The following is a 26,403-nucleotide window of genomic DNA, read 5'->3' on the forward strand; positions in this document are numbered from 1 at the left end:
ACGAACAGCTTTAGGAATGCTGGTGAATCCATATTTGGGGCTAGGGGAGGAAGGGAGAGAGGGAACAAAGGAGGAAGAGATTCATCTCAGAGCTATCTCACATCATTAATTGCCCCAAGTATAAAGAGGCTCCTTCATTTCTTGAAGATGCATTGTCTTCCCACTGCAACTGAGCTACATGTAGGTTTCTGAGGACTTACATAGAAAAGTCTTTACCTTCCATGAAGTAACACTGAAGCCGAGAGGATTCTCCAAAACAGTGCATAAATTAAAGAATGACGACACTTAATTGCAGTGCAGTTCAGTTTAGGGTTTGTTTGGGGTTTGGGTTTGCTTTTTTTTAAATGATGCTAACAGTATCCCTGAAGGAGGTCAACTGAAAGTATTTCATGTAACTAGAAGAGAAAGATATATCTCATGTTAAAACAATACAGCAAAGTGGGGTGAAAAATAATTTAAAGTGAAAAGGAAGTTCCTTAAGCATTGAAAAAGCAAATCAAGACTAGCTTCTCCCCCCAACCAAATTAAAGGCCCAACATAGCCTAAAGAATTATGGTACAAAATTATTAATATAGTGCAAGTATGATGAATATTCCTCCAACCAAGTGTTCACATCAACTGCTCGAGTTTTTACTGATTTTTTTTGAAACATGGAAGACTGTAGCAGCACAAAATGATACCACTGATACATCAGTTGTCTTGCTTTTGCTGCTTTTTCAGCAATGCATTTATTTTGATAATGAAAATCCACACACATTAAAATCGTTTTTATTTTTCTGCATTTTGACACCAAAAGTGAATGTCTTATGTTACAATTTTCTATAGGATGGACACAGGTTTAGCAATTTGGATTACTCAAAAAAGCAGATTAAAAGGAAAAAACATTAATCGATAGAAAAAACCCTATTGCTTTGCTACAAATTACCATGTTTGTCCCAAAGTTCACAGAAAGTAAAGCTTCCCTATAGCTATAGTCTACACAATAACTGTACCTAGAGTAAAAAGATATTGACTATTAACTAATGTTCTCAGCTTTTTATAAGTAGCACTTTAAGAGTAAGTAGTACGATTTATTGCGATTTTGTACCAAGCAGTAAGACTGAACATCTGTATGCTGCAGGTTTAAGCGCACCGAAATGTATACATTCACTTTAAAAAAAATTGTTCCTTATCACTCACTCTTCATTGGTAGTAGTGAAGTCAGCTGCCTGCTCAACTAAGTTACACAATATAGAGTGTTTCAGCATGCTTCCACTGAGAAAAATTTTCAATTGCATGATAGTAGTAAATCTCACCTTAGAAGATGAAACTGTAGCAGGAAACGCAGCAATGCCCTCTTCGTACAAGAATAAAACTTCATATGGAATTTTCACACTTTGAGAATACTTCTCTACATGACTATTCAAAGATAATCACATAAAGCTGTATTGCAAAGACCTTGCTTATTTAAAAAAAAAAGACCACTGCTAAGTCAGAATTTAGACTGCTTCAGTTAACAACTTTGACCCAAAAAAGTATTTTAGTAGCAAATTATATTGATGCAATTTTTATTTTCCACACATGACTAATAAATAAGTTCCTCTAAAACATCTCTTGCCAATTAGATTTGTATCAGCTCCTACAACACTGTAAGCACTAAAATGAAGGGATACACTTAAATGAGGTTACACTTAAACTGAGTTACTAATGATACTAAGACTTTTACAAAAATGCAAACAAGTTTACAGTTACATTTACTAAAAAGTTACAGTAATCTACAGAAAAGGTTGTAGTTGTACTCTCCCTACATCCTACAAGAGATCAAATTCAGTTACATTGTTACTGAAAAAAATGCATGTAAAAATGCATTTCCCTTAATCACCCGTGTTAAAATCCTCCTCCACGATAATCTATAGAGACAAAAGTACAACTTCTCTTCTGTACAAAGGAAAAGCTTTAAAAACACAGATTCACATTTTACTACATTTGCCCTTCTCAGCTTCCAAGTTCTTGCAGAAACAAATATACAGTTTCTCAAAAATGAATTTAAAGGATGTCCACATTAAAAAAATAAAGCCTACAAAAAGTTCAAAGATCTAAAAAAGATGTTATCCCTATGGCAAAGTGATCTCCTACTAGTCCAAAGTCCAGAAAGTTACCGGTGTCCATTTAACATTATCTTGCTTCATTTATCCAATTTATCAGGTTCCAATCACATTATTTGTAAGAAGTCCTTGAGCCGATAGAGGGCAGAAGAGCTCTCTACAATTAAAAATAGGAGATCAAATCAGGTGTGCCTTTCAGAAAGATACTCAGTTGGCACTGTCCTGAAGGGGAATATTTTGGTATCTAGAGAAAGGGTTTCCTTGATTAGTTTCCATAGACTGATAAACCAAAAACAAGAAGACTGAAATAACAACAAAGAGAAGAATTTTTATCCAGAGGGGAATGGAGCGTTCTTTTTTTGTTGGCGGTTTCTCTGACTTGGTGTCAGTTGAGGTACCATATTTTGCAGCATACTTAGAGAAACTTTCCTCCATTCTGAAGTCACTGTGCTCTATAGGCCGACTAGCAGCTCCTTTGATTGGTCTGCGGCAGCTAGCACTGTTAATTAAAAAAAAAAATTAGAATATTGTGTATTTAAAAGAGCAATCTAAGGTATACAGGAAAATTTTAGAACAATTGAAGAACTAAAAATTATTTCTAGTGAACACAGTACCTGAAATATCCATCTCAAACTCTAGCGTGGCTATGATCGCTATTTTTAAAGTCAATCATTCAGTATTAAAATAAATACGGCCTAAACCTCAGATGCCACTTTACTTCATCCTATCCACATAATCAATGGATCATAACTGGCAATAAAACTCTAAGAAGTGTCTGTCTCTATCCGTATCTTTAATGATCATTTACAAAACCCCCTTGGGATTTCTAAACCTAGGATTGTCCCTGGCCATTAAAATATCTAATGATGGCTAAGCCAATACACAGACCCAGAAGACAAAGCAGTAAGGGTTAAGAAACCTACATACATTGCCAAGTCCTAATATACAAGGAATCCACATGCATGATTTTTCTTTTTAAAAAGTGGCATAGATTTAACTAGACTGATAGACCTCAAAACAAGAGAGGACAAAGCTAAATGGTGAGCAGATATGCCACAGTAATAGTAATTGGTACCATATATTCTCCTTATGGTAAAACTTTACACAATTGCAGTTAAATTGAAGCTATAAATATCATGCTGGAAACACAGGAGTCAATTTCACATCTTAACATAGGGAAACTTTTTCTCATATTCTCCAAACAGGACAAAGGTTTGTGAATTGCTTAATTATCAGAGAGTTGTTTCAACTTTTGTTTAAATACAAAGTTGCAAAGAAGAATTTAATAGCCCTTCCTAGATTCCATCCTTATTCATGCTAAGAGTAATCTTTGACTGCAACAGAACAGGTACTTAAAGGTAAATAGGTTATTTAAAAAGTCTTTTTTGCTTTTCAAATGGAAGTTCAAACCTATGCTTTAACAGCAGGCCTAAAACAGCTGCATCTAGCCAAAACCTTAAGTATTACAGCCATTACCACAGAGAAGCCCTCTCCATTTAACTTCCAGCATCCAGAAGTTCCAGTAATAATTCCTACTATAGTACCACCCTGTCTTCCCACCCCCAACTTAAATAAAGGGGAGACTGTTTTGGCTAACAAAACTATGTACATAGAAGAGCTAGGTAGTCATCTCAACTGTCATTGAGCCAGAATGCAAAAACTATGCCTCAGAAATCTAGCAATATAATCAAAAGACACATCTCAATTTAAATAGCTTTACAAGAACCAAGAAACAAGACCCCATAAACCTTAGTAATACCTAATTCCTGTAGGCGTTGATGCTTCATGAGGGAACATTTCCTTAAGAATATCCCTTTCTACTCTTCGTTCTTCTGTATGAGTTCTCTCCAGTACCTAGGAAACCAAAAACAGTTACAGGCCTAGTAGACCACAAAATAAAAAAACTCCTGCATAGCTATCTCAGTGACCATAACCACGTGCAATCTGTAAGACTGAATGAGTCACCCTGTGACACTCAAGAAGTTTATTTCTTGGGTTTTAGAAGTTAGTTTAACCTTTGTCAGTGGCAGCTGTCTGGTCACTTTTGGTGTCCTAAAGCATTTGGTGCTGTCCTCAGTTTCCTTTAAGATAAAGAATATGTTGTACAAACATAATACACCTGCCAGCCAATGATGCAGATGATTAAAATAACTCTTAACCATCACCTCTATCATGGCTGTGTTGAGCAGATCACAGGATTGGTTGTGGCCAACATGATTTAAAAAGCATTGATGTAGGCAATCTGTCTCTTCTTGCTGTAATAAACAATGTCACAGTATGGTAGAATACTAATTGAAAAAAACACTTACACAGTTTGAAATACAGTATCAAGTTTTCCCACAATCTTCTATTCAACAACTAAGTCTACATTGCAGTCACATTATAAACAAATAAAGCAGCCCATTTCACGTTAGACCCACTGGTGGAGTAGGCACCACAAGTGTTAATACAGTTTACAGTAACTATATTAAGCAATGAACTCAATTTAAATTCAGACAAGCATGATCTTGTAACGTCAATTTCCACAATATTACAATACTACATTGATATGTTACATATACTTGCAAGTGCTACAGACAGTTGTCCAAAAGGTATATAATTTTGATAGCTTGAATAGGTTAACAGTAAAAGAATTATTTTCTTTCTTGATAACTGATAGGAATCTACAGATGCTTTTTAAATTCAGGCTTTCAGTCTGAATAATCCTACTCTTCGATTCCCTAAATTAAGGGACGTTGTGGTTTTTCAGGGTAGTCTGATTTACAAGATCAGAGGTAGATAACCCAATTTTGCTCTGAGTTATTCAAAGAATAAAAAAAAAAAAATCTATATTTTGTACAGAAAAGTAGCAGCACAAGGAGAAATAACAAACCAAAATGTATTTGGCTTAGGGGAAAAAAAAAGAAATCAACTAAAGAAAAACTAGAAAAGCAGGATATCCCCCCACCCCCAAATCTAAAAGAGGAATATAAAAATAAGTTTAGATTCTCTCCTTTATGGTAGTCTATTTTGACTAGTGCCACCTGGGCAGTGACATCCTCTACCCGTTCCATACTAATGAGTAAGCACATACAAGAATCTTGTTCACAGAGAGTAAGCAAGAGCAATCTAAGTTTTAATTTATTTACTTCAGCTGTCATCAGTGGTTTCTTTGGTGTTCTTCTGGGTATGTCTGAGAGTTCACTGATTGACAGTGTAGGAGTTGCATGCTTGATATTTCCAGGCACCCTATTGACAACCTGCTGAGATTCAAAATTGTTCAAACTCAGAATCAACCAAAACACACAATAAAACAGAGAAGAGGGGAGAACCAAACAACAAAGCCTTTATGTGCACTGCATATATGCATGTTAGGAGTTCACTCAAGAACGTTACGTAACAGATACTCTTAAATAAGCACAGGAATCAGATCGCTTATTATTCCAAGTAGTTTCTTTTAAGCCATTTAGAAACATAAAGGCTATTTAGCTTGTAAGAAAAGTCAAACTTAATAGCAGATATTCTACATGTACTTAAATAAATTAAGAAATTATCTGAGTTTTTAAAGTGGTTCTTCTTGCCCCTCCCCCAGAAAAGACGTTAGATAGGACCTACGGGGTCTACCTAGTCCCATCTCAAAGTGAACAGCATTAGGTACTAATACAGATACTGAATATGCGGTTTCAAAGACTACTGAATAGAAGACTTTTAAGGATAGTTAAGACTATCTGTTCAAAACAGAATGCTTCTGTCAGGAAAGATATATTACAGAAGAATACCACTTGCACGATTTATTAAACATATTACTAAGCATATTTACTAGGGTCTCGTTGCTTGCAGTCAATATAGTTTCAGCTATGGGAGTACTCTCTGTTATTACAGCATCATCTACAGGCAACTGTACTGTAGCTTCCACCTGTTTGTTTAAAACAAACAAAAGAAAACAATTGAATACAACAGCCACAGGGACCCTGATAGTAAAAAAAGAAAAGCTTGTCTATTATAAAAGCCTCTCATCACCCTTTTCCTTGGTGTTCTTCTTGACACTCTTGTAGACTCCCTAGAAAATGCCTGCAGAGGTCCACTTTTTGAAGATCCACTTGTCCAGACAGTCTCAGTAACTTCATCTTGAGAATAGGTCTATTTGAGCATCAAACACATGATCAAATACATGAAAGCCAGCTCTCAACATTGGATACCCACAACCAAAAGCCAGAATAGCATGCATACTCCAGAAGCAGTGTGTCTGCAATCCAAAAAAGTTTGCATCCTAATACATTCAATAATACCTAGATTAGTAGCATTGACCACAATACTTAAAGCACATTATTTTTCAAATACAGAACTGACTAGACAATGCCCAACGTTGAAACCTTACCATCTGCTCACTGCAATAGCGTGAAATAACTAATGCTACAAGTAGTTACATCAAGTCATGCACAGCATATATGCTCGCTTCCAGGCCCATTGCATTACCTGCCTACATACACACACAAAAAAAAAAAACAACCTATGAGCATAAGCAGAAGGCATCACCATGTTCTCTGCCAGGATAGGGGTCAATTCTCTCAAGCAGAGATGGGAATGGTTTAGGCGCAGCCATCTACATTTCAGCAGGAACTAATCTCTAGCCACAGGGGCAGATGTTTTCTAATCTTAAAAGGTTCCATGTACAGAGATGAAACTCACAATTTTCACATAACAGTGGGTTTAAACAATCAAGCCTGACACAGATCTTTATAAATCTAAGCAACAACACAAAGCACCAAACTTTTATAGCAAATGCAGATCATTCCCTATTCCTTGTTGCAAGTTTTATGCTCAAACTGAAAACCCTCCTCAAAACTAATTCGAAACGTAGACCTGGAAGGAAAGGGACAAGAGGACCTGCTTCTTCTAGATTATATACAAGATTTTCCTTTTTATTTGGTTAAGTTTAAAAATAAAAATTATTACTTTGTTAATACTGAAATCTTTGCACATAACACCTCATGCATTGACGTATTACCAAGTTTTTGCAAGTTACGCATGGTACTGATGGAAGTTATATAGACTGGTGCAACTGTCAGTTACAGGTGTAACAGCAGAAATAACTTCACTGGAATGGTATTAGCCCCAAAACAATGTGTTAAAAGAGCAGGCTGGAAAGTACTTTTTTTATGGGGGGATGGGGTGTGTGTGTGTGTGGTGGTGTATAACAATGCCCTCATCCGTTCCTCAATTGTATATTCAAAGTTGCTCCCGTGAAACCAGAAGCTGAGCACCTTTGATTCTTAATCCAAGTTCTGTATTACAGCTGCCACGTATCCAGCAGAGGGAGCACAAGTGTTTCGCTTTACTCCAAAGTCACTGGAATACTTTTAAAACCAAATTATGTACATTTATGCACAAACCTCAAGTCCGAACAGATTCAGATGTTTTGTTGAGAACTGTAGTTTTCAGCTTAAGTCTCCATATTCTTTTCAATTTAAGCATAATTCTGATGAAAGATCTCCCAACCCCTCTTTATATATTTACCATACACCGACTTCTCTTCCCTATTAAGAAAAGCAACCTTCAACCATGGCTCCCTACCTCACCCCCATACACTTTCTATTTAAGATGTGTTGTTCTTTAGAAGCTTAGAGAAAAACTCTAATTTCAGAGTGGTTCCACTCAAACACATTCCATTCAAGATATCAGTAAGGCAATTTCTTCATCCTACTAATGGAGAGCTGCCCTGCCCCAGGCCATTTGACTAGGAACTAGTTTTCTTCTAATGAAAAGTTAGAACTTCAGTGAATAACCACCTCTCCCCTTAGTTTTTCAGATGCTTGTCAATCATGTGTTTTAAGTACCACGCTTCAAGTTTTTTCTTGCATGAAAAGTCTAGGAAAAAATCAGAATCTACTGCATAAGACCCATCCAGACTTCAGCAGAGCGTATTCAAAGTTTAAAAAAATTTTTTTAAAAAATTGTCTATGTTCATAGTTATCCTCACTGTCAATTGAGCAGGCCATGTCTGCTTATCCCACAAATATCTAAACTAAATAAACCCTATTAGAATTTAATACTCATGTTTAGGTACACCAACACCCTGTATATAACCAGAGAAAGTTACAATGGTGTGGTACCCAAAAGCACATGCTGAATAGTGCTTAACTGTTGTATTACTCACAAGCAGTGAAGCTATAAATTATGAGTTTACCTCAGCTGTCACTTACCAAGTTTTTTATTGGGTGTATGCCACATGAAATTTGTACGCCAGCAGCTGCAAAGGTGCATGTTTTATTTTTAAAAAGCCCAGCTATATAGGACTCAAAAAATGCAGGGAGAAGTAGAACACAGCCCATGCAAAATGTCACTATACAGAGTCTCAAGGAGAGAGAGTAGTTCTACATTGCTAGGACTCCTTAACACAAGTTATTTAGCCCACCTCTTTCTGTCCAGTGCCATCTACTATGAGGCCTTAGGCTCAGTTTTGAACTCTTAACTCTACGTTCACCTACCTGATTGGAAAGGGGCATGCAAATTAGGGTATTATTCCAGTTCACTACGAGGAGGCAACTAGGCACAAACAGCTGAGCTCAAATTCATCTAGCCTCCCACTGCTGACTGACAAGACTCAAGCCTGCTCAACCTCCCCACCCAGTTTCTCTTGCACCAGCCTGCTTAAAGACTATCTATTTGCACTCTTTTCTTAAGAGAGCAGCAACACCTATCCATGCCAAATGACAGACAGTCCTTTCAGCTGTGTATGTCTGGACTAAGACTAGGTCCTGTCCAGCACTAGAAGTGACTAACAAGTCTGCTCACACCACACTACCAACCGATTCAGCTCCACCACTCTTCAGAGCCTCATAATCTTTGAGCCAATGCCACACAGTCCACAACAGTTGCATATAATTCTGCAGAATTATTATGGTCACCTGTCACACCAGCTGCAAACTTAAGATCCCATTTCACAGGAAGAGGGAAAGAAAAAAAGATAGCATCTTCCACTTTTATTCTCAGCAAAATATATAACTACACACATCTGCTAGCCAAAAACACTGGGCTGTTCTTGGCTTCAAGCAGCTGTAAATTTTTGTTGGTCATTGTTTGGTTTGGTTTTGTGGGTTGGGTTTTTTCTGTTTGTTCGGGTTTGGGGGGGGGGGAAGGGCGTGTTTGTTTTGAATTTTTTTTAAACATAGCAGTCAGGAGTTGAAAGGTGAAAGGTTTAAGAAGCTAGAGATCCTGAAGAATTTGGCATCATTTTGAAATTAGATAATTTTTTAATTAATCAAGTGATATTCCTTTTATTAGCTACTGGTAATTAAAATATGGAAGCTGCAAAATATTGTGCCTATACTGCACATGTAAAAGACTGCAAGACAAAACACAGTGATGACCTAACATTATTACAATTAAATTGGATGACAAAAAATTGAGTAAGTACTCGTTACTTGAAAATGCCACAAAAATACAGAATAAAAGAGAAGAGATGCAGTGATGTAAGTGGGTTCCTGAAGACTAGGCAGCTTGCTTTGTTGATAGGTGAATTAAATACCTCTATTATACTGAGGTTGGCAGGGATTTCTGGGTGAATTCAAGTTGGAAAAAAAAGTAATCCTTAAAATACAATAACCTCAAGATTCTGGTTCCCATTATGAAGACCATCATGAGCAGAAGTTGCCTGAATAAATTAAGGAATATTTTCTGTTGAACTATGTGTGTGTTTTGATTTGTAGAAGTGAAATCTGTTTAGCTTTTACCCTAAAATCCAATTAAAAATAAGCAGAACTAGTTACGGATCTCCGTAACTGTGTTATATTACCCAAGCTCACACAGCAGCATGTTACCTGCTTTAAGAGACATTCATAGCAAAAGCATGTTTAGTCATACATATACACTACCTAAATAGGAAGTATCTGGCATTTACCACACTACAGTAAGAAAAGTCACTGGTCTCCTAAAATACATGAAGCTATTAACAGGTCAGATTAAGTCACTGAGTGCTTTCTATACAAGTCCTTTACTGTAGCACAACTCTGCTACTTATTGGTCAGATGAATAACACTGTGAGGATCCTAAGTAACCTAAGCTGGGGAGCAGGGTATTTAGTGACACTGTCACATCACAAGGACAAATTAGCCACCAACTACTGCATCCAATATTCAGCCAGCAGTTTGAAAACCTGAGGTGCTTCTGTAAATAAAACCCCTCTTTCACCAAGACAATAGAACTAATGATATTTATAAGTAAGGGACAGATGGTACATACAGTGAGATTTAAACTGGTTTATTATTTTTCTTCTTAGGAGAAGGTTTCCAACAAATTAATGTCTACTCTAGTACTGCTGTTACAAGCACAGCTGAGGAAAAACTATTATATAGGTTGCTAGTACACATGCATAGGCACATACACACATTTCCATATATATAAATATAGGCATATACACTCACATATTAAATCAGTCATTAAAAAGATGTATTTGAAATGCATACATATATCTGTAGATATCAAGTCAGATGATAGAAATATGATATGCATATTTAAAAACCTTTCTTAAGAAAACAAACAAAAACCAGAACAAAAACCCCAACCTTTTCCCAAGCTTTTCTTGTTGTGGTTGGGGGTGGTGGGGGTTTGGTTTTTTGCCCTTTTTTTTTTTTTTTAAAGAAACTGCTTCTTTTATTGAATCAAAAGCATCCAACAGGATGACATCAGCCCATCTGACTTAAAACCTGTCAGATTTCCAAAACTAAACATGTTAAGGTCGACTATTATTATTCTCTAAGAGGTGCCAAACAATTTTTATCAGACCATAATTTTGAATGTTAGACAGGCTAAAACCAGCAGCTACAGTTAATTCACAAGATTTTCATGCTGTATTAGAACAGGCTTTCTGAACATTTAAAAAAATATATAGCCCACTTAATCAAATATGTTTATGTTAGAAGTAGTGAGCCCATCACCCGCAGTTAGTAGCCATTGCAGGTGCCACTAAACTAAACAAACATACCTGGTTGTGCTCAACAACTCTTCTTTGTTTGAGTGCTACTGGAGTCTTCGTCCTGGCTTTCAGTGGTTCTCTCTTCTCAAGCCTCAGCTCAGTTGTTGCATCTGTAACCAGTGTTAATATAACTAGTTTCTATAATGCTACTGGTTGTTGTACTAGCTTAAACCAATTGTATTTTAATAAAAATTCATTTTAAAAGGCAACATAATTGTTAAGAGTTATCATTTCCTTAAAAAGTTGTGAGATACAGTTAAGATTCTCCAGTGAATGTATAACAAAGGCTTTTGAAGAATAAGCTTAAAAATTGTTTTAAAATACTGACCCAAGTACTTCAGTTTTGTCCTAAAAATCCTACATTTCAGATAAGCTTTGACCAATCCAGCAGTTCCATTTAGAAACTGGTATCAGATTCCAATTACTTTAACCAAAGTACCATTATATTATTGATTGTACTAAGGGTAAGTTTTCCAACATTGTTTAGGCTGTTAGTTGTTTCCTTTAAAGTAGGTCCTTTTATATAAAACTTCTTTTTGATGCAGAAGGCGGCTAAGTGGTCAGCAGTCATCTTACCAGTAAGAAGATTAATTATTTCCACCCCCTTTCTAAAATTCTAAATAATGTTGGTGTAATGCTATTAGAGTTCATTGATAGAAAACTTTTTTTTTTGCAGGCGTGTGTGCTTGGTATTTTTCCCCCCAGTGTTTGAACAGTTTGGTAATTAAATGAAGTATATGTAAGCATAAGGAGATAGCCATCAGTTGTGACTGGGCTCTTGGCTGTCCTTAAAATAAATCTCTAAACAGCTCCTCTCCCCAAAAAAGTGCAAGAGATTAAAGTTCAAAAACAAGCCTAAATACGCAAGGGAGATTCATCAAGTTTCTAGTTGTATTTCAACCCTGGAAGTTCCTGTTAAAAAAAATATCCCCAAAACACCTCACCACAACACCCCCAAACCCAAACCACACAAAATAAGGACCTTCTAACATTCCATTCAATACACTCTTTAAAGCCTACACTGTTCTTACTTTTTGTAAAATGTATGATGTTGTGGTCTAGGTTCTACTTCCCCCACTCCTATACTTTTTTAATATAAACTTGATATTAAAGCCACAAAAAACTGCACCCAAGACCAATCCATCAACCCACTCCAAACTAGGTCCGTAAGAAACAGAGTATAAAAGGAATTGTCATACATAAGAGACATTAAACATAAAAGTACAGGATAAACAAACATTCATACACTATCCCACAGTAAAGATAGCTACTGTAAGCACCGTAAGACAAAATTGCACTCGCACTTAGATAAAGCACAGGGAACACTGGAACACTTCATACACAGTTCTACCTATCAGATTTACAGGCTCCAACCTGGGGGAAATGGACAAAAGGGAATAGTTCAGTATCAAAAAGTTTCCTTTCCCAGAACAGGCACCTAGATCACTGTGCTAGTACTGCATGATCAACTATATAACTCCCACGGTCTACATCAGCATCTTAAAGCCTCACCTAATAGCAAGATCATGCCCTCTCTAGGTATTCTTCTACTACAAGTATTACTAATGCATAATTTGAATAGTTCACATGCAAGTTCCACCTAAATCTTACCTTCTTCATTGTCACTGTACTGGTCAGAATCATTATTTCCATTCTGTCTGGTGTTCTCAGCAGCTGAAGAAATCACTGGGAGAGGCACAGGCGCCTTCAGTTCTGGACCTTGCTCCATCAATTTCAGCAGTTTTTTCTCATAAAGTTTCCTGGTAGAAGCTATAACAACGAAGGAAACATGCTGAAGTTTTCATCTTTCCTGGCTTGGTTGCTAGAACTTGGCTGTTTTATATTCCCTGGGAATACCCTATGTTTTTGATTTTTAATCCATCTGTATGGCCCAAAGCATATACCTCTAGGAATATAACGTTGCCTCTAAGGCTTCTTTTTGGTTTAAGAGAATTCTTAAGATAAACTTAGACCTGTTAGTACACTCAAAGTTGCTAGGATTTGTCTATGGAAAGGGAACTTACCTGCTGTTTAGATGTTTTGTTTCGTATGTTGCACTACACAAGTTATACCCTCAGAAAAAAAGTTTAGTGAGATTAATATTGCAAGGGTGACAGTTTCGATCCAAATTCGACTATTATCCTCTTAATTCCTTTACCCTGGAATTAACACCCCTTCCCCTGCAGTTTAACCTTTGCCCTGTTTGCAAATTCAGTCCAATAAGCATCACAGGTATTGCAACTAAGCAGCAACAACAGAACTTGCTGTTTGCAGCATCTAGCCATCAGGTTGGCTCACTTGATCTAGCAGGACAGCTGTTTACCCTAAAAGTTAAGTCTAGCACATACTTCCATGTCAGGACTGTGCTGGCAGAAATCTGTAGAGGTCACCGGTGCCAGAGCCATTAGCTGCAGGAAAGTCTAACCTTAGAAAATTTCAGGTAAGAGGAGGCCATGCTCAAAAAGGAGTGGAAGACTCACAAGAAATAGAATCCATACCCCATAAGAACTAAGGCTTTTACTTAGACCAAATTTGGACATCTTTCCAGTGGACTGCATAGGTACTTGGAATTTCTCAGACGACTGAGGCACTATATAAGAGGAATAGGTTGAATGGGAAAGCATACAGAAATAGCTAACAGAAAATATTATGCTTAAGACTTTGAATACAGACAGGACCCCGGACTCCATCACTGACGCTTCCATCCACCCAGGATTTCAAGAACATTCCACGGAAGGCTCAGCAAACTACAGGCAACCATCTTTTTTTGAAGAGTTGTGAAATCAACATCCCTTGCCATTAGGCTGGTGCACAATCTGAAAGGGAAGGAGCTTTGATCCCACACATCACAGGTAAGTGCCCAAGGCAGGAGATTGAGCTGGGGTCAGGACCTCTCCTGACACAGGTTAGCATGCAGGATGGAATGCTAGGTTCAAGGGGCCAGAAAAAAAAATAGCAAAGGAAAATATTACTGCACAATGCAGTACGTAGGAAATGTTCTAGGGAAGGGGAAGTTCCATGTTCTCATTCTTGTCTCAATGCTATTAGCTTGTTATGTAAGATGTATTTTCTATTTAAGCAGGCCCCAGATCTCAACCTTTGTATCAGAAGACCTAATTACCCCAGCGCTGAACTTAACAGTTACACAGCTTCAGAACAGAAGTTGGAACACCTCCACCTGGCCTAGAACACAAAAGGAAAAAACCGTGGACTTGCCTACACTGATGCTTCAAGTCATCTCAGCGTAAACAGTTCAATGAAAACATCTTAAGTGGGAAGCAGGATTGTAACGGTATTGGTACTAAACTTATCAACTGTATCAGAGAAGCTTAGAGTACTGAGAACTCAGGCTTAGTGAGAAATATGTTGAATGGATTAATATTTGCTAGTTCAGTTGACCTACCTACAATCGGGCCAGGATTTAGCCCATACTTCACAAGTTGCTCTTGAAGATCTTCATTGCTCATCTCTGTTATATCTAAGTCATCCTTCTCCTCCAGCCTGGGTTTGTCAGTTTTCTTTGTGGCTTTCTGTGAGTGCGTGAGGGAAAAACAAGACAAGAGCATTTCCAGTTAATACAGAACACCTCTTTTTCTTCTAAGGGAAGAGGAAGATATTACATTCCTAAACATACAAAAAATTATGTTCTCCCCATTCCTCCCACAGTAAAGCCTATATGAAACACTTCAAACATTTACACCTGCTAAAAAACCATGCAAGAGTTTCCTAATTTATGTAAGGATATACCCATTACAAGACTCCTTTATGTTAAAAAAAAAATCTTGCTCATTATTCTGATGCTGTGTTTTAATTTGAAGTTCAAATAAACAATAGTGGAGTATTTCTTTCCTATGACTGGAGAGGTAACCTAGCTGTTTCACCAGCGCTACTCTAAGCTAGAAGTATATATGTTCCATCGGCATTTCTTCATATTATTCTTCCACCTAGTACATCAATAGTTCTTCCCCTAATGATACTGAACAAGTTCTTCAGCACTCACACCCTCTGAACCAAGTTCCCCAAAACCCCATTCCCACTTATCCTGGTGTTCTCTCTAAGATTACATGATGTTACAAAGCAAGTCAGGCAAGGCAAAAACCAGAAACACCCTTACATTTTCAAAACCTGCCTGTCTGCTCAGGCCTCTGCTACTGTAGCTCTAACAGATCCTAAATCCAACTCTGGCAACACTACTCTAACAGTTGGCAACACAGCACCACCACATACAGATGGTTATCAAAATAATCTGCCAAGATGCTACTCTTAAATTAGCAGTTTCCACTGTATCCAAACAGAGCGATCATAACATTTGTTCAACTTGGGAAGCCCATGTTTCTACAATAGGCACTTCAAGCTCCAAGATCTGCAAGAGACTGAGGAGGTAAGACAGAAAAAATATGCTTAGGATCTGCTTGCTCTCAACCAAGAAAGATCTTGGTACTGCTTTGAAATAAGTCCTGTTTGTATCTCAAAGTTGTAGGATAAAGAAAGATACAACTTCTACACTTAACATGTTTCTCAGCTTGGTTGCCCAGAGGGGCTATCTGGGTTTTCGGGTATTTACCGAAGACTAAAATTCCAGATTCCAATTGTTATAATACTTGGTCACAATTAACAGGTTTTTTTCTTGTTGTCTTTAGTTAGATAGTACTAAAAGACTATAAGATGACTGACAAGAGTCAACAGCATCTAGCTAGCTATTAATGCCGGTTCAACACTGGTTTGCATGCAAGCTTGGTCTTGCCTCAAGTGTCTTGATATTTAAAAGCTACAGAGGGACTGTATGAGGATTTCTCAAATATAACTGACTCCCTAATTAAATTAGATTTTCCTGCAACTCCTGGATTGTGAAAAACCCAGCATGCTGAGCTTAAAATCAGCTGTTGAAAAGCAACAGTATCTCCAAGAACTCATGCTATTTCTTAATTCTAGGAGACTCCAAGCAGTCTGAAGAAAGGATGGGATCACTAAAGTGGCAGATTTGACTAATGACAGCTCAGTTTATCAATCATTCCACTCCTTTATAACATAAAAATCTAATTAGTTTTTGAAGCAACTGAGCCTACTGATCTAGCACACAAAAAAACAAACAACCTGCAGCTATAGGAGACTATTTACTTTCATCTGTTGGTCATAACACTATTTCAAGTTAAGTATCACATTAACAAGAAGTTCATATTCAGTGCATTTTTTCTGGACTACTGTACTATCCAAACAGTGGAAAAGAGTTCTAACACACATGCTGGGTTTTCTTGTTGGGACCTGTTTAGACTGTTGACAGCTCTGGTGTTTGCACACATCACCAAGTAGATTAACTAAGATACTACATCTATATTTCAAACTACTACTGTGGTGCATTAAATCAACATTCCAATGGCACTTCAAAGAAACTGGAAACTTAAGGTATCTCTGCCTTTGTATCACTCAGAGGCCACAGAAGAGTCTATAACAATATATACCAGAAGAACTACTCAGCGTTCTACTAGATGTTTTACCAAAACCTTAACTACCAGAAATCTAACTGCAACTAATGTGTAATACGGTTCTCTAATGCAAGTAAACTCAGATATGTTAGAGTATCTTTGGTATTTTTTTTCTTCCAAGTACCCTTTGACTTTTTCCTACAGTATTACCACACATTGAGACCATCAGAATAGTCAGTTTAAGCAGAGAAAAAGGGCAGGGAAGGGATGAAAAGCTAAAGGTAACCCGTGTTGTTCAATAATATGGCCAGATGAATTGATTACCTTCTGTTCTGCGAGGTCTTCAACTTTTACTTTTGAATACCTATTCTCCTTAAAGCAGAAGCAAATTACTTAACTTGTACAAGTAGAAAGCTGCCATTTAACCACTCACTGGACCATAAGATCAGTCCCTAGAAGCATTAGGCAGGATAGGAGAATTTCTCTCACACCTTGGCTGTGGTACAACAGCATTAACCTCAGCAACACCAGCTTTAATTACAACTACTATTATAGTATAAAGCACAACTACACTTTCTCTACATCATCACAACATATCCATGGAACTACACTGTGAGACAGATCAAAAGGGCTAGCTTTAAAAATCTATCATTGCAAATTAAGCTGAACAAAAAAAAACCCCACACCCCCACATTTTCCTGATCTGGTGACCATTAGTAAAGTTCAAGTGACTTACTGTAATGAAGAAGTGAAGCGCTTAAAATGAAATTATCACAAACACCAGGATTTGCCACAGTAAGGTGGCACAGCTGACCACTTCACATGTAATGCAAATATTCTTGCAACACTTATACTCAGACCAATAAATCCTTATCTTAAGATCACCTAATTCCATCCAGAGCTAGCATTAAAAAAATATTTCTAGTCGCTGCCATTTTCTACAAAACAGAAGATGGAAGAGGATCTGCATACTTCAGCTGAGATTTGTTCACACCAAAGAGATGGCAATTTGGTAGTGGTACCTCTCAGGCTCAGTTTCATATTAAGTAGGACCCAACCCTTCAAACAAGTACTGAAGTGAATTTTAAGCATGGGGCTCCAACACAGCATTCTCAGTTGTAGGGCCACTGGAAAAGAGCATAAGATAAGTTAATCTTCTCAGAGTGCCACCTCTCCCCAGTAAAAAGCTTTCACCTTCTCTCACTAATGAAGAGCAGAAAATGCAAGTGATGAGAATTCAGACCTGGAAGCTATCCCTTACCTCATCTTTGGCATTCCTGCTGAAGAGAAATCCAATAGCCACAGACCAGTTTAGGAGAAATTTTACAGCTACCTTTACTAATTCCAGCACTACTCCACCAAACACAAGCATAAGTAATATCTTGAAGCAGCAATTAAATAGTAACAGACAACTATTGGATATTACCAAAAGAAGCATTTTCAAATCCCAAGTTAAATGGCACCTACATTAGGATATTCAAGGACTTTAATCCCAAACAGGTGCAGCTTCATCACTAGAAGCAGAACGGCTCAGGGCTTCTTTACTATTTCTCTGAATGAGGTTAAGACAGGCTAAGGAAGCCCAAATCATGCCAACAGAATGCTCTTTAATTCTCCAGTTTGTACAGTGTCCTCTCTGGTAAAACATAACAGTATTTCTCTTAGAGAAGATAAGGAACTGCACGTGCCAAGACTCAATAATAGACTTATGCTGTGAAATACAGAGGTCTCTATTCCCCTTGCACTTTTTATTCTATCATACACAAACATTTCCTGCAATAGAATTTCTTCTTTTTAAAAAAAAAAAAAAAAACAAGTCCTATTGAACTTTTTAATCTCAAATGCCTGGAGACAATATTTAACAAAAGCTGCAGGACAGACAAAATAAACAATGGAAAGGAAATTATGCAGCCGTAATTCAGAGATACTGATACACTCAACTTCAAGAATTCTCTACTTTTTAGCCTCAGTAAGTGCCAGACTTAGAATTTCCAAGCCTATGTATGTAGCCGTCCTAAATTATAAGATTAGGGACTACTTAACGCCCCCCTCCCCTCCAGGCACTAAATTCCACATTACTCAGTGAAGGGAATGCACCCACTCTGAAGACAGATGAATGCTGCATAATGAAGAGTTGTTTCCAGAAAATTTAAATGGAAGAGTAAAAATTCACAATAAAAAAAAAATCAAGAAACCTAACTAGCAGATGGTCTGTCTCATGGCTCAATCAACTGAATGCCGACCTGGCGATCTGGCCTGTGCTTGTGTCCCTGCTGAACAACTGAAATGCACTGCTAGACAAAAATTACTTCAACAGGACTATTTTATTTGAATATAGATATAGCCACCAATATTACACCAGCACTCTAACAAGCACACCTCCCTAGTTCATGAGTCTAAAACTGCAGAAAGTCTGAAGGTGCAGTAGAGCACAGCAGGACCTCTCACTGCAGCTGGAATTGCTCAGTCATCTCACCCCTACTGCCCACAGCTGTCACTCAGATAAACGGCACTTACCTGTTAAAAGGCCACAAAGGTGTTAATCGGTGTCCTGGGTCACATTTTGCAGCATATCATAATTAAGAGATACGGACACACAGGACACACTGAATAGAGTCTCTTCCTTCAGCAGGTAGCATGTACGCTTTACATTCTCTCTCTATCCATGTGAGCAGTTTCACCCTCCACACTCCTAATCTTTATAAACTACCATTTTACTATTACTGCCCCTTTTCCAATAGAAAAGCATACAGTTACCTCAGATACAGATATTATCACTACCACACCATTCTGACCTTAAAGAGCTGAAGCTAGCTCTTAATTTACTTGGCTACTTGACTAAAACAAGAAAAACCTTTCTAGAAGAAACCTTTACCTGATAGGCCTCTTCTATAAACTTTCAAACAGGCCTATGAGGTCCAGATGCTCTCATTATACCTTAATTAACAGAAGTGGGAGGGGACATATGACTGATCATTTTCAAATCACCACTTTAAAGGTCAAAAATATCACTCTGTTTTAGAAGAGATTCTTCCAGGACATGAAATGCACCAGTAAGCTAAGTCATAAAACCCTACACATTCTGAGCTCTGAACAGCTCCTGTTTGGCAACAGTGTCAAGATGGTATTTTTGGTATGTGCTTTAAAACAATGCTCCTGAAGAGGCAAAAATACCATTTCGTAGTTATTTTTCCTTTGAGCTATTTGTCCTGATATTCAGCCCATAACTAAACAGGACCAGGAACATCAAGATGCAGATGGTTCCTCCTGCAGCAAAAAGATGTTTCACATACCAGCCACTGTCCTCACACACTACTATGTTAAACAGGCATAGAAAAAAAAAAGTTGCTCCAAACATTAGTAGAACTGGAGAGACTGCCTCCACCAGACAATATTATCATACTGAGACCCAAACAAGCATAATTTTAAAAGCTTTTTCTCCCCTGGTAAGAGCATATAGCCAACATGAGCCCTTCCCCCCAAAAAGTAAGAAAAGTATTACATCTAGAGAAGTGGCGTCTAGAGACACCATTTAAAATTATATTTTCAAATATTGCACAGAAAAGCTCTTTAAAAAATATTTGGGCTAACATTTAATCTTACATTGATTCAGTGATTTTTATATTTGACAGCATTTGAAGTAGTCTCCTACAAAGCAGACTGCATTTTATGCAATAGGACGGGGCTTTGCTGCATCACACTACGAATCATAAAAATACTGTCCGAGTTTCACAAAGGGGAAGTAAGATCTTACTACTGTGAAATAGTTTAAACTTCAGGTGCCAAAAAGATGCTAACTTTGCTGTTCCAAAGCATGATGGTTTCAGGGCCTGAAAACAATGCTGTTAGAAGAAAATCCCTGTACGTTTTGATGTCCTCATACATGCATGTTAATCATCTGTATGTATCAGAATAAAAAACAGGCCAAAATAAACCTACATGAATATAAACGGAGGAGCAGCAGCATCACTATGGATGCATGACACTGTCTCACAATACATCAACTTTACATCACTAGTATATTAAGGGTTTTATTTGTTCTGAGAGAGGTATAGGTTAGATGTAGTATTGATAGAGCTGTTCTGGAAGAGTGATGGATTTAAAAGACAATTTATAGAAAAAAAAAAAGAACTATGGGGTTTTGTCTCATTGTTGCACAGCTTTTTATCAATAAAAATCTGCACCCAAATGCATTATAAAATGCCCAGAACATAGAAAATTATAACGACAGCGTAGACTGTTTAAAATCACTGATGACTACAGCAATGTCAAAACATGAACTGTCACTATCAAGAAACCTGTTTTAGCTTTACTGTCTTTTCAATGACTGCAAAACGGATATTTGGAGTATACTCCTCTGAAGTGGTTTCTCACACCATGTTAAGAAAACCACCGCTTCCCCCCCTTCAGCATCCATAAGTCAGCTGACAGATCAAGTAAGGCACCGATTCAAACCTAGCGGGGAGCACCTGCTAAGCCCCCCACCCCCCGCCATACTCCCAGGGTGCCGGGGCACCCGCGCCTCCCGGGGAGGCGGCCCCGGAGCGCCCCCTGCCGGCCAGCCCGGCACCCCCGCCCCAAGGCCTGACCACCCCACGGAGACACGAGCGCCAGGCTCCCCGAGGGTTATAACTCGCGCTTTGCGCTCGCTAGCGGGAGGCGCGAGCGGACCCGAGCGGGATGGGGGAAGGCTGTGACCAGTAAATCCCTCCAGCGACTGGCAAGTCGGGACCACCCTTACTCAGGCCAGCATGGCATCCCCATTACAATCGATTTTTCACACTGAAAGCCATATTAAACAATATTTTGTACATCTTTGATAGCCTATGCCCATGACTGCTTGACTGTGACCCCAGCCCTTTCACAGGACTTGAGCAACTGAGAGGATTGCTCACTCGGCGTTCGGACTTCAGCAGGCAGGCACGCAAAGTTCAGCACTCTCAACTGCTGCACTGGTATTACTACTAAATAAGCACAAACTTGAAGAAACAGATCATGCCTCTCACTTGTATTACTCTTCTCTATTCAGAAGTACTGATTTATTTGCTCCAAGAGCTGTTCTGGCCCTTTTCTACCTCTCCCTCTATGCATCCAGCATTCACTCATTCATCCATCCCAGCAGTAGGAGTGAGTCCTCATTCCCACATCACCCCCCAAAAATTGTGGGTTTTTGTTTTGGGTTTTTTTTTCTGTTTGGTTGGTTGGGGTTTTTTGAAGGACTATATAATAATGTTATATCCAAAGCTATATTTAAAAAAAAAAAAACAAAAAAAAAATAAGGAATAGCAGAAAGCAGTCAGACAGAAACCTCCAAAATGCAAACCCACGTGTGCCCTTCCAAATGTTTTTACAAGTTAATACTAGCCTTGACTGAGTCACCTGGACTGAAGTGACTTTTTGCAATTTCCCAGTTAAGCAGTATTCAAATTCTTAGAGGTATACTGGAAATGCAGAACAGAGCAATCCAAATTTTTCTGATCCCATAGAAGACACCTTTGTAATATAGTAAAGTATTTTGGTGTTTTAGGAACTTTAAGTAGTGACTGCCTAAAAGTTTGAAACAGCTGGTTTATACCCCCCTGCAATGTACACAAACCAATACTACAATTTAAGACCTGTAATATACATAAAACCAGAATTAATAAAGCAGTGCAATTTTGTTACTCAGATCTCCACCTACCAACAGAAGAGAGCCATGTTGTTATACCAGTACATGTTATAAAGTACTTTTATGCACCCACTGCAAATTGTTTTCTGGTCCTTTTAAACATATACATTAAAGAAATATTTAAAGTAAAACAATTAAGTTACACAGAGGAGTAAAGGACAGAGGTTGCTGAATCTACCTTTGTTTCTGGAGCCTACAAAGTGACTTACAGGAAATACAGGATTCCTTTATTTTATTCCTCCTTTCCGTAATGCCTTGCAGTCCCAGCCTCCTCTCTTTGCCCCTTATTTCTAGTTTCTTCTCTTTCAGAAGTCTGAGTGCTTTCCCTCCTGTCCTCTCTTAACCCTATCAAGATATTTCGCTTTGTTTCCATGCCAGCATCTCACCCCCCGGATGTCAGGCTTCCTTCACTCTGCCTCTCCCTTCCAACTGTTTTGGGGCAAGTCAATCTGGAGACCTGTACGTTACTCTCTTGGAAGGAGCGCAGATCAGAGAAGCACCCTCAGGCCAGGAGGCATTAACAGGAACAACGACTACTCAGGCTACAAGCCGTTTCAGAACGACCTAAGCTGTACTAAGCAGACAACAGGCATACATCAACAGAATTTCGGTTTGGTTTTGGCCAGCAGGGGGGAGCGTGATGGACCCAAATCCAAGCAACTGTCGCTAGTATATTCGCTGAAGTTTTGAATGTTGTGATACACTGCTGATATTAACACCCAAGACTAGCAGAAATAGCACAGAGCCTTCCAGACATTGTTAACAACAGTGTAAGAGCACCACCCATTCTGTAAACATCAAAAAAGTCACCCATAATTGTTTAAGCTTAAGCACTGGGGAAGGGAAATGAAAAGGCAGCACTAGGAATTCCAGCAGTTATGAGACTCCTTCTCCCATAAGCGTGAAACACATCCCATTCCGACTCATCCTGTTTTACTCAAAAGCACTTTACAAATGCTACAGGCAGACCATTTTAAGTCAGAAGTGTCTTAGTTCACTGTAAAGTTTCTCCAGTGAACGCCAGTTAAGTACCTGAACGTTAAAGAGAGGTAAATAATTTGGTCAGAAATCTTTTCCTCTTTTAGTTGCAGTTTTCAGTTTCTTAATTCAAAAACTGTTTGTTAGGGTTTTTTAAAGATTAAAGTATGAAAGACCTTCAAAGGAGTCTGTTTCTCCTTACAACTGAGCTTTGAAATACGGTATTTCAGATATTACAAGTATTTAATGATAGTATTGCACACATTGTAACTCCGGTAGCTGGTGAACATTATATAAACCTTTACATGACACCAGACAGCTTAGAATTACGAACAAAAAGATTGCTTTCTCAATATAGGAAGTTTACAGGCCCCCTATTAAAACGGAAATCACGTTTTCCAAATGGGAAAAATTCCAAGTGGCATCAGCTCCTCCCCCCCTTTCCTTACATGATAAAAGAAATTATGTCTAAGGAAGCAAGTACCAGCGGACCAACTGAACATGCAGGAGAAGCACTTCGCTATAAAACGTACACTCAGAGGTATGAAAAGCACAGCTACATTAAGCAGACCCTCTTTACACTAAGCAATCCACTTCATTAAACAGAACAAACAAGCTGTTCCTTCAAAGCTTCATCCTTTCATCTGGAGGTATTCACGCAGAGTAGCGTTGCTTCAGTACAACTGAGAGAGCTAATAGGAATCTTCTTTCCAAAGTTGCAGCCTCGTGGAGAGTTTCTCCCGCTTTATTCCTCCAACACTTAGGAGACCGCCCGCCAAACCAAAGTAAAGGCTTCCCAATTTACAGTCGGGGGGGGGTCGGGAGCGTCTCAGGCTCCACACGCGATCGCGCTGGAGGGGAACCCCGCCACGGAGAAGCGCACACGCGGGACGCGACCTGGAGACGAAGCCGGCGGCTGCCCAGCACCGACACGGCGGGTCCCGGTTCGCCTCCCGGGGCGGACGCCTGGCAGCGTTCCCCTGCCCCAGGCGACAAGGGCCGTCCCCGCCGGGCACGATCGCGTCCTCAGCCCAGCCGGGCCGCGCCTCAACTAAGGCGAGGCGAAGCCGTCCCCAGCCCCACGCGGGAGGGCGTGCGGGGAGCCGCAGTGCCTCACGCCGCTCTCCAAGCTGCGGCCGGACACATTCGGGCGGGAAAGAGGGCCCGAGGCCGCCGGGAAGGCGCGGGAGCGCGGGCGGGGGCAGGACCCCGGGGCGGGAACGGGGCGGCGGTACTCACCCGCCCGGCGGCGGCAGCGCCGCGGCTCCTGGCGCCGAGAGGCGTGGGCTCCCGCTCCTCGTCGCTGGAGAAATCGGGCTGCGCGATGGCGGGCGGGTTGCGGGCAGTGAGGTGCTGCAGGTAGAGCTGCACGTACACGTCCTTGCGCTGCTCGCCGCCCGGCAGGCTCACATTGTTAGCGATCAGCTCGCTCTTCAGCTTCTCCTTGGTCAGCACCGACGGATCCGCCAGAAACTCGGGCATCGCCGCCGGCCGCCGCCGCCCTCCAGGGAGAAGCACCAACAAAGCGCGGGGAGAAGGGGCGGGGGAGGAGGAGGGAAAAGAGGAGGACTCGCCTGCCCCGCGCCAGGGACTCAGCTCCACAGCGGCCGGGCGCGCACACCGAGCACTTTTCCCAGCCAGCAATAAACAGGGCCCGGATTGGCAGAGAGGAAAACGAAGCGGCCTTAGTATTGGCTGCCGGGCCGAAAAGAGGAGAGGCGCGCGGGACCCGCCAGCGTTAGTGCTTTGCGCGAGCAATAGTAACGCAGTTTAAATTCGGCTCAGGCGGGAGAGGTGGGGGGGTGGTGCTCGCGCGCGCGGTGGGTGGGGGAAGTCACCGCCTGAGGCCGCGGCAGCTGCCAGCGTCCTCCCGCCTTCCCCTCCCCACTCTTCTCGCCCCGGTGGGGCCCTCGTCAAACAGCGCTTCTCCCTTCAAGGCTACCGCCGGGGTCTTCCCGGCGGTGAAGCTGCGCTCCTGGCTGCTTTCCTCTGTTGGGAGGTGGGGTGGGAGCACCGCGCTTGGGCGGCGGTTCGGGCGCGGCCGCGCGCCTGCCGTGAGGCGGCGGCGGTTACGGAGCTCCCTGTAACCTGCTGCGATCGCTGTACCCGCGGTGACACCTGCCGCCAGCGCCTCAGGGAGCGCTCTGCCCGGGTCACCGAACCGGCTGCGATCGCCGGCCGAGTGCTCCACTTCACCTAATACGTTAACCGGCAGCCTTCAGGAGAAATCCGAGCGGGAAACCGGCAGCTAATCTGCTAGTGTAACTGCTGCCTCGTTGTGATGACTTCGATGTTAAAAATAAATCGAATCGTTTCTATAGTGTTGCAAAATTTGGAAGGCGTATAGTCGTTTTGTTGAGTGACTTCAGATATTTCACAAGCGTGTCACAAGCTGGGGAAGTAGGACTGAGTTTAAGACGGCACAATCTTTAAACGAGTTAAATCTCCCTGTGCTTACATGCTACTTGCTGGGAACATGCACGACTACAAATTTCCCTGTATTTTATGAATGCAATGGTTTAATATTTCTATCCAACTATATATCAGAGCTTTTGAGAACTGTGTTACAGTATCAGATATAAGAATTGAAATGTGAATATTTTAATTTTCTCATCAATTGTTGACATGAAAACAGGACTGTTAGTGTTTGCACCCTCTCCTCTTTATGTTCCAAAAAGTTTTAAATTGCTGGTGAGGAGAGGGATTTCCTCTGTTTGGGCTTGCTCTGTCACAAAATATGGTGCCTGCCATTCCTGCCTACCTAGCCATTACCACAGTATCAGCTAGATGAAGGTGCTGAGGGTTATTTGTGCGGAAGGTAATTTTGAGGCAAATCAAGGTCTTGCCTATGAGAAGCCTGATGCTTCCAACTAAGGAATTGGTGTGGTGTAACAAAGTAATTAATACAAGGGAGAAACTTAGCTTGGGGTACTCAGTTTACCTTGTAGTGAGGTGGCCATCATCTGCAGTTCATTATAACTTATATCTGAAAGTATTTGGTTCTTGGTGTCATATATACTTTACCCCTTCAGTTTGTTTGATAATGAGGCTGAACAGTGGGTAGAAACATCTTCCTCCCATCTGTAGCGTATGCATACAAAGCCAATATTCATAAACCAATGTGGATTGACTACCGCTTGTAAGCCCGAACAGAACAAACTAGATGGTTCTGTTTATTTTTCAGCATATCTTACCCAAAGTTTTTCCTGGAACGTGGGTATCACATGACAAGTGTTACAGAGATGCTTCAAGGGAATTGAATTCCTCTCCAAAATTGATGATAATAATTTGAAGTGT

The 26,403-nt window shown here is 40.1% G+C and overlaps 1 protein-coding gene across 12 annotated transcripts; it reads right to left on the reverse strand.

Moving 5' to 3' along the window:
• Nucleotides 1-694: 694 nt before the first annotated feature.
• Nucleotides 695-24,807, reverse strand: TMPO (thymopoietin). Of its 12 annotated transcripts, none has more exons than XM_075080348.1 (11): nt 24,346-24,745; nt 14,441-14,567; nt 12,649-12,807; nt 11,047-11,147; nt 6,084-6,203; nt 5,884-5,979; nt 5,213-5,323; nt 4,250-4,339; nt 4,100-4,165; nt 3,844-3,938; nt 695-2,583 (listed from the first exon to the last, which is right to left on the reverse strand). In XM_075080348.1, exons 1-11 carry the CDS (start codon nt 24,586-24,588, stop codon nt 2,292-2,294), a joined length of 1,500 nt encoding a protein of 499 aa, XP_074936449.1. In that variant the 5' UTR covers nt 24,589-24,745; the 3' UTR covers nt 695-2,291. The 12 variants fall into 12 exon arrangements, with proteins under 12 accessions (XP_074936449.1, XP_074936444.1, XP_074936434.1 ...); XM_075080343.1 differs by having other exon boundaries at nt 5,213-5,326; XM_075080333.1 differs by having other exon boundaries at nt 4,100-4,339.
• Between the last annotated feature and the right edge of the window lie 1,596 nt (nt 24,808-26,403).

This window comes from Phalacrocorax aristotelis, chromosome 1, assembly GCF_949628215.1.
Source record: "Phalacrocorax aristotelis chromosome 1, bGulAri2.1, whole genome shotgun sequence".
NCBI lineage: Eukaryota > Metazoa > Chordata > Aves > Suliformes > Phalacrocoracidae > Phalacrocorax > Phalacrocorax aristotelis.